Source organism: Sorex fumeus, unplaced genomic scaffold (assembly GCF_029834395.1).
Source record: "Sorex fumeus unplaced genomic scaffold, SorFum_2.1 ptg000166l, whole genome shotgun sequence".
Lineage (NCBI taxonomy): Eukaryota > Metazoa > Chordata > Mammalia > Eulipotyphla > Soricidae > Sorex > Sorex fumeus.
Window position 1 is genome coordinate 824,917 of NW_026606223.1, and position 8,690 is coordinate 833,606.

An 8,690-nucleotide genomic window follows, 5' to 3' on the forward strand; every position below is an offset into this window, starting at 1 on the left:
AAGCTGGCCCTTCCCGTTTAACACTGACCCCAAAGCCAAACCGCCTCCGGGGGGCGGGGGCCACCCCCCACTCCCCGCCTCCCCACGGACAGGCCTGGGAATTTCTTTAAAAGGTTCTAAAACGCGTAGCACCACTTTTGAGAGGAAGGAGGAACGGGACGCAGACAAAAATCAAACGGACGCGTGACGCGGAGAGGCGGCGGCCACTTGTCCGGGGGTCAGCAGGCAGCCCCTCGGCACCAGGCCTTCTGGGTGGGAAGGTGGGTGACCAGCTCGGTCCCTGAATTGACGGGGCGTCCCGGTCTGGGGCTGGGGGAGGCGTGTCCGGGTCCTCCTCCTCCTCCTCCTCCTCCTCCTCCCGGGTCTTGCCCCAGTCCAGCGTCTCATTTCCGGTGCTTCTCCATCTTCTCCAGACCCTTGCCCGAGTCCGGGGGGCTCTGGTCCCCGGGGTTCAGGTAGGATTTGTCTATGGCCACCAGGGCCTCCTTGATGTAGTTCTGGACGGCCGACACGGCGGCACAGATGGCTTGGCTGCCAAAGCCGTGGGTGATGAGGCTGAAATGCGACAAGCAGTTCTGGATGTTGGTCTCCAAGACCGGCGTGGGCCGGTTATTGCCGTTCGGGGTTCGGTCTTGATTGAGGAGGTCCGTGAATTCCTTACACACTTGCCTGGGGAGGGAGCGAGGTAGAAGCCGTGAGCTCACTCCAGCTCGGCGCTGGGAAGAGCACCCCCCCCAAGCCCAGCCGAAGCCCGGGGGCGGTACCTGGGGGGGGGGGACATGCCCCTCCCCCCATAAGGAGGGAGGCCAAGGGCAGCTTAGCCACTGCTGCCTGGGAGATGCAGAACTTCCTGCCCTGGCTCAGAAGGGTCCCTGCTATCAGCGGAGATAAGGGTAATCCCCATCAACAGGTCACCTTGTGACTGGACTGATAAGAGACAGCAGGGTCCCGCCCAGGAGCTTCCAGTAAAAGCCACTCGGTCCCTGGCCTGCTGCTGACACCCAGGCCTGCCTTGCTTGCTCACTGGCTCGCTCGCTCCCTCTCGCCCCATGTCCTGAGGCCGGTTTCCGCCTCGCTTGCCCGGATCTGAGAAGCAACTCGCCACTGGCCACCCGGAGGGTCCCCGCTGACAGCACGTCACATTCAATGAGCCTCCTGAGAAGTCCCAGAAGAGTCTCCTCGCGAGATTTGGCAAAAACTGCTCTCCACAACGCTTTTGGTTGAAGCAGAAGCAAATACAAAAGCAGCTAAAAGCCAATTCTGTTTTTTTTTGGGGGGGGGCACACCCAGAGGTGCTCAGGGCGTTCCGGGGGATCATCTGGGGGTGTTGGGAACCGAACCCAGGTCAGCGGCGTGCAAGGCAAGCACCCTCTCTGCTGCACGGTCTCCTCGACTCGTAACTGTAGTCCAAAGAAGCGTTTCTGCCTGACTTCGAACAGTGCCCCGGCCCCGGCCCCGTCTTGGAAACAGGCCCGGAAGAAACAACTGGGGGCTGGAGCCATAGCACAGCGGGGAGGGCATTTGCCTTGCACACGGCTGATCCGGGTTCGATTCCCAGCATCCCATAGGGTCCCCCGAACACCACCAGGAATAATTCCTGAGTGCAGAGCCAGGGGTAATCCCTGTGCATTGCCGGGTGACTCAAAAAAAAAAAAACTAATGGGGGCGCCTGTGTCCACCATGTGGGCTCCACACCCCACACCCTGCGCCCAACGCATGTGTTGTTACTCACTGTGCCGCCAGCAGCATGCTCTTCCTCGCTGCCATCTCGTTGCGGCCGCCGAGATGAGGTCGGGTGAGATACTCGGCCACAGGCTTGCTGGGGAATTCCGCCTCGCAGACATACGCGAAGTCCCGGGCCAGATGGACTGCCTCCCCTGCAACCAGGAGGGCCAGACCTTAGGGTGCAGAATTCTCCCCCCCCCACCCCGTACCCCGTCCGTCCCCACTGCAAGGATCCCCACATCCCTTCTTTAGTTAGACACGGATAAGCACCCGGCCGCCAAGCCCCCTTTCCAGAGAGAGGTGGGGGCACCCACCCCTGGGATCTACCTGAACCCGGCCAGGCACGCTGCCTCAACACATCAGGACACACCCACACTTTCTTGGCTCAGAAAACCGCCAGGGGCGAAGAAATAGGAACATTTATGGTTTGGGGGCCACACCCAGCAGTGCTCAGGGCAACTTCCAGCCTAGGGATTAGGGGATCAGGACACCTGCTCGGGGCTGGCCCCAAACGGGAGCCACTTCCTAGGAAAGAGTTTAGGGGCTACTCCTGGCGGCGCTCCGAGATCACTCCTGAGGACATCTGTCGGGGACCGTGGGGGCATGCCACCATGCAGGTACTTCACCTGCTAGATGACAGCACCAGGCCTGGAGGTTCGATTTCAAGGAGTCCAAGGGCCAGAAGGGCCTTTGGTGCTGACCCCTACCCTGCTGTGCCCAGGGCTCCCCGGGGGGTGCTGGGCTTCAACTCCGGGTGTCCCTTCCCGGAGGTCTGAGACATTCATGTCATGGGACGCACCCCAACCACCAACTCGGACCACCCGACCCCCCACCCCCGTCCCAGGCCTGGAGCCGCCCTGGGCACAGGTGCCCTTCTGTGGCCCCCGGCACAAGGCCTGGCGCCTTTCCAAACCCCAGATGGCAGATTCTCACCCTGCCCGCACCCCCCGCACCCCCCCCACGGGCTCAGCCACAGAACCATTGTCCCGGCAGTTTCTGATTCAGGGGCTCGTGCCCGGCTGCTCCGGGAATTCGCTCGAGCTCCATTGACGGGCATTCTCCAGGCGGGGACAGCTGTGCCCCCACGGGGAGCCTTTCTCCTCCCGGCCCTGCCTCCAAAGGCATCCGTGCAAAAGGTGGAGGCAGGCGCTGCCAAGTTCCCGGGAGCAGGGCGGCAAGTGCCCAGGGAACCGAGCGAGCGTGGTGAGGCCTGGATGCAGACCCTCCCCCCTTTTCTCCGCGCCCACCGCGATGGTTTGGGCAGAAAAAAAATAATCATTTCACTTTTTCTTCGCCCCTCCTTCTAAGAGCTGTGTGCAGTTCTTGGCAGCACTCCAGATGTGCCAAGGGGGGCGGGCGCCCCATTCAGGGGACGGCTGCGGTCACCTCTCGCTCAAGGGCAGGGAGAGGGTCCCCCTCAACCAGCCCAGGACAGTTTCTCTTCCCGGGAGAAATGGAACAAAGGGTTGGTGGGTGACTGGGCCAGCTCCACTGAACACAGGGCATTATCACGGACGCCGGTCCCCACAACCCTCCGAGATGGGGCTGCCGTGAAGAGCCAGAAGCACCCCCCAACTCCAACTGCCTCTCCCGGGCGGGAAGACCACCGCAGGCAGGCACCGCAGGCCCGGCTCAGGGGGGAACCGGCCCCTATACACACCCAGTCCAGCACTCCAGGCCAGTTCTCCACGCAACGGATCTTTGCACCCCGATTATTTCGGATATTCAGATATTTCACACCTAGCAGCACTCCGGGGACCAGGAGCAGTGCTGGGGACCAAGCCAGGGTCGCCCAGACCCAAGGCACGTGAGTCTTAACCTAAACTCATTTTTTAAACCCAACGGCCATTTCAAAAGTGGATTCATTTCACTAGGACAGGCCAAGTATCCCGGAGGATGAATCCTAGACCAAAGAAACCGATTTTAGGGGCTGGAGGTCGCAGGGCCCGGGGGGCCACCTGTCTTACACGCCCCGAGCACAGAGCCAGGAGCGAGCCCCAAGCATCGCCGGGTGTTGCCCCCATGTCAAGCAAGAAAGCAAACCAATTCCTGAGTAAGCTTTGGTTTTCTGGGCCAATTCCAACGACCTAAACCAACCAGGATCTGTCGTCAACTTCTTTTAATACAATTACCGATTCACTGCACCCAAGTGTGACAAATTCAAATGACTTTCCTCTCTCTAAGTGACAGACCTGAGGTTACTGTCTTTCACTTTGTGGGGGGCTGGGGGGCAGCACCCAGCTGTACTCCGGGATCACTCCTGGCAGGGCCAGGGGGCACCCTATGGGGTGCTGGAGACAAGGCTTACAAGGAAGTTACCCTCCCCGCAGTGCTCTGGCAATTTTTTTTTGCCGCTTCTTCAGAGACCCTTTAAGGCACAGACGGCGACACCAAGCAGGGACCCAGCCAGCCACTGACCTTCCACCAGAGACGTCAGGAGCGTGACGTGAGCTGCTTTCCGCCGGCCGGCTGGAAGGTTCAGCCCGATTTTATCCAGCTTCTCACGCAGCGACCGGCCTCCGTTTTTGGATTTGGCTCTGCACAAAAAGTGGAGCGTGGCTCGTGAGCACACCCCCAATCCCCCCCCGACACCCGGGTCCCCAGAACGCGGCCTTCACGCCTGAAATTCCCCCCAAACCCTGTGCGACCGCATGGCCACGCAGAGCCCCGACCCTCCCTTCAGCCTGAGCAGAAATGGCACTAAGCCGGATTCCAGCACAGGCCACGTTCACCCAAAACCGGAGGAGCAGAACCCCCCAGACGCCTTTCCCTCAATGCACGACACCCTCCCACCGTGGCACCCGACGCCAGCCAAATCATTTACTGCGTGGTCTTTGCACTCCCTTCCACTGCTGACACTTTCTTAAAAGGGAAGAGATGTACTAAAACCCGCCCGGGCCAATTAGGATTCAGTGTGAGGTATAAATGTTACATAAATGTTAAAAATACCTCCCAGATGCTTTGCTCCACACCCCCCCACCCTGCTGCCCCCCCCCCCCCCACACACACACGTGTGCCCAGGTGTACCTTCTGAGAACACCGCCCAGTAAAGAGGCATTTAAACACTCGGGCGGGGAGAGTCGTCTCTGGACCTCGGCCACCGTCACTTTGTACTTCGACGTGGAGCTGAGCAGGGACAGTCTTCCGGGGACAGAGCAGAAGACCTCGCTGGGGTTCATCACGGCGCCCACCAGCTCCTTCTGACACGGGACACTCAAGGGATTCTTGGCCATGGAAATCGGACCTGCCAGGGCAAGAGGCGGTGGGTGGGTCACCACCGGGCAGCAGCCGCCTTGCAAAACCAGCCGCCAAACCCCAAAGAGCTCACGCTGCAGAATTGCGAACAGATTTCGTAAAAGCCATGTTCTTCCAAGATAATGGAGTCTGAAATTCACAAGTTAACACCTTGGCAACTTAATTAGTCAAGCTTGGAGCAGAAAGGGTTTCAGTTTCCAGCCACTGTTAAATTCGGTTTAATTAGAACATGTGTGTGCGCTTAAAAAAAAAAAAAGACCCAACAACAACAAAAAAAAACTACTTCAATGCAAAAAACAACGGGCTTCTCGTCGCCTCATGCCATGAGCAATCAGAGTCCCGGGAGCCCTGGGAGCCTTTGCCAAACCTTCCAGCGGGAACGGCCCAGGAAGAGCTCAGGAATACAAACAAACCTGGTCTGTACAAAGTATTGGGGAATTAGGCTGATTTTCTGAGTCTTCCTTTCAGAGCCATCTCTGCCACAAGATTTTAAGCTGTTTAATGTCAAGTCACCGAGGGGCGGCACGTAACTCCAGTTCAGAGGAACACGCCCCACCCAGCGGCTAATCCAATTCCCCAAATCCCAGTTCCCTGATCCTGCATAAAGCCCAGCCCTGACCTGGCTTCCCTGCACTCCGCGGCCAATCTCTCTCGGCGGCGGGCAGAACCGTTCCCAAACTTTTCCTTGCACAAGGCAGAGCGCGCTCCTACAAGGCGGGTCTTGTCTGAACCCCCAAAGTCACAAAATGCAAATTGGAGAGAGAGAGAGAGAGAGAGAGAGAGAGAGAAGCTTCCTTGCAAACATAAGCCGATGTTAATTTCCACTTAAACCACAGCTTGAGCTCAACTCGCTCACTGAGAATGCTGCGCTAACGTTGTGAAGAAGAAAAAAAGAAACCTCCGAATTTCCAGGTGTTAACCACATTCCTCAGAGGAAAAAAAAAAAAAAACCACCAAGGGCAGGACCCCGGATGGAGCCAGTAAGAGGCGGCAGAGCCCCACCTGCAAGAAAACGCCCTCCTTGCTCCTGAGAGCCTCACCCTAAATTCCGGCCAGCAGCCGCGTCCCCCTCGGGGCCACCGGCCACCTCTCCCCCAAGACGACGCCCCCTCCACCCCCCCCCCACCCACCTACCTACCTACCTTTGCGAATAACCGTCTGATCGTGCAGGAGCAGATGCTGGTCCTCCACGTTCTGGGGGATGGAGAAAAAAAAAATGAGAAAAGTTTTTCTAAGAGCCTGGCGGCCGGCGTGGGGGTCAAGCCCGGCGGGGGACTGGGCAGCAGGCAGGGGGGCCGGACGCACCTGGACCTCGTCCATCTGGTGGGCCATGTCGTGGAGCCCCAGGTTCTCGGCCAGGCCCGCGGCGTCCAGCGCGTGCGCGTGGGGCAGCAGCAGGTCCGAGCGACGGTAGGCGTCCCGCCGGCCGCTCACGGCCCCGCCGTCCAGGCCCGAGAGGTGCGGGAGCAGCCCGGCGGGGCGCGCGTGGTGCCCGGGCAGGCCGGCGGCGTCCTGGGCCGGGCGGCCGGGCCAGGCCTGCTGCTGGCTGCTGGCGGGCGCCGGCTGGTGCAGGGGGTTGATAGCCGCGGCGTAGGCCTCGCCCAGGTGCGAGTAGGGGTCGGCCGACTGCGAGTAGGCCAGCTGCTGGTAGGGGGGCGGGAAGTAGGGGGGCGGCTGGTACTCGGCCACCCCGGCGTGCGAGAGCGGCGGCGCGGGGCTGTAGAGGTGCTGGCCGGCCGAGGCCAGGTGCGGCAGCCGCGGGTTCCCATTGCTGCCCGCGTCGTGGCGGTCCTGGGGACGGAGAGGTTGGAGCGACACCCGGTTAGTGCGAAGCCCCCCGCTGCGGCGAAGGCGGGGACCCCGGGGGAGGCGAGCGCGCGCTCCCTGCGCCCCTCTGCCGGGACGACGGGGCCGCGCTAGGCTCCCCTCCCGCCCTCCCCGCGGGAGGCCCCGCGGCAGCACCTGGGGGCAGGGGTCCTCCTGCAGGCCGGGCGTCGGGGGACCGGGCAGCCCCGGGGCGCGGGCCCAGGCGTCGCCGGAGCCCCGGGACCGGCCGGGCGTGGGGCGCACGCGGTGCGGGGCGCGCTGGCTCACGAGGCCGCACATGGCGAGTGCGCGGGGCCGGGCGCGGCGCGCGGGGAATGCGCGCAAGGGTGGGAACCGCCCGCGGGCCCGCCCCGGGGACCCTCCCTAACACGCCCTCGGGGGGTCGGATCCCGACCTCCGCCTCCTCCTCCTCCTCCTCCAGGACGCGACACGGGCCGCGGAGAAGAATCACGCGCCCCCCTCCCCGGTCGGTCTGTGGCTAGGCCCGGCGCGAGCGGGGCGCCCCGCGGCCGCCGGCTCGACGTCCTCCGTCCCCCTTCATTCTAACGACCCGGGGCGCGTTGTGTCCACCCCCCCCAAACCCCCCGGCGGCCCGGGCGCGGGAGCCACAGGGCGCGGCCGCCCCCTGGCGGGACCGGCCGGGCGTGCGCGCGCGGGGGCTGCCCCTCCGGGTCCCCGGCGCGGTGCGGTGAGCTCCCGCGCCCGGCGCGCCCCGGCGCCCCGCGCGCACGCCTCCCGCCGCCCGCGTCGTCTTCGTCGTCGTCTTCTTCCTCCTCTTCCCGCTCGCCGCCTCCCTCCCTCCCACTCTCCGAAACTCTAGCCCAACCTGTCCGACAGGCTGGAGCACTCCCGTGCGCTCACGGCCCCATCTGGCCTCCGCGCGCGCGCGCGCGCACCCCCCCAGCACGCCCCAGCCCCCCACTTCTCCGGAAAGCCCAACTTGGGGCTGTTTGCGGGCTTCCCCCGAGGAGGGCGGCGGGGCAGGTGCCACGCCCGCTCCGGGAGCCTCCGAGAAGGCGTCGCCGCCGGGACGGCCGCGTGGGACCCCCCCCTTCTCTCGCTCTCTCTTCCCCCGACTCCGGACGGAGATCGCGTGCGTCGTCCCTGCCCCGTCGGAGGTGGCACACCGGAGGCTTCTTCCAAGAAAACGGGCGGCGGGGCGGTGGCGTCGCTTGGCCAGAGGCCGGCCGGTAAGCCGCGCGGTGCTGCGCCCGGCCCCGCGCCCCCCGCGGGGGGCTGGACATCGGGAACGGCCGCGGGCCGGGGAGGGGCCCGGGCACCCCGCTCGGGGGGCCTTTGGGGGCGGGGGAGGTGGTCCGGGCACCGCGCGCGCCCTCGGCCCATCGCGGGGCAGCGGCGCGTCTCCGTGTGCTGCGCCCTCGGCCCGGGGCTCGGCCCCGCGGCCCCTGCGCGCCCCCGGCCGGGACGCGCTCGGGGTGGGGGCGGTGGGGGGGGTCCGGGCTGCGCCCCCGCGCCCCGGCTCACCTCGCAGTCCTCCTCGTACTTGACATTATCGGTGATTTTCCACAACATGGCGTCCGGCGTCCCCCAAAAGCGCCGCCAGTTCAAGCCGGGCTCCCCCCACCCCCCGAGCGGTAAATCCAAGATCGGGGTCACGGTGGCCGCGCGCGCGCGGGCCTCGCTGGCCGGGTCACTGGGCGCGCATCGGCGGCTCCCGCGAGTGGCGATGCTGCCGCCGCCGCCGAGGACCGGGGAAGCCGCGCCCGCGCCGAGTGTCCCGGCTATAGCCCGGGGACCCGGGCGCCTTAATGAGAAGGAAATTATCATAACTCCTCCCCGGGGGCCGGCGCGAGCCCCGGCGCCGGGCGGGGCGGCCCCCAGCCTGTCCCCGCCCAGCTCCGCCCCGCACCGCGGCCGGCGGC

The 8,690-nt window shown here is 64.3% G+C and overlaps 1 protein-coding gene across 1 annotated transcript; it reads right to left on the reverse strand.

The window, feature by feature from the left end:
- Positions 1 to 383: 383 nt before the first annotated feature.
- Positions 384 to 8,406, reverse strand: TFAP2C (transcription factor AP-2 gamma). The gene is made up of 7 exons (XM_056107469.1): positions 8,293 to 8,406; positions 6,286 to 6,771; positions 6,123 to 6,174; positions 4,753 to 4,969; positions 4,144 to 4,262; positions 1,733 to 1,877; positions 384 to 669 (listed from the first exon to the last, which is right to left on the reverse strand). Exons 1-7 carry the CDS (start codon positions 8,338 to 8,340, stop codon positions 384 to 386), a joined length of 1,353 nt encoding a protein of 450 aa, XP_055963444.1. The 5' UTR covers positions 8,341 to 8,406.
- Between the last annotated feature and the right edge of the window lie 284 nt (positions 8,407 to 8,690).

Bases quoted from the DNA above. Each gene is read 5' to 3' on its own strand.
- TFAP2C (XM_056107469.1), bottom strand. From the start codon at position 8,340: ATGTTGTGGAAAATCACCGATAATGTCAAGTACGAGGAGGACTGCGAG. The intron at 6,772-8,292 runs GTGAGCCGGGGC...CTCCGTCCCCAG, and splicing joins AGTACGAGGAGGACTGCGAG to GACCGCCACGACGCGGGCAG. The intron at 1,878-4,143 runs GTCAGTGGCTGG...TCCTGGTTGCAG, and splicing joins CCTGACGTCTCTGGTGGAAG to GGGAGGCAGTCCATCTGGCC.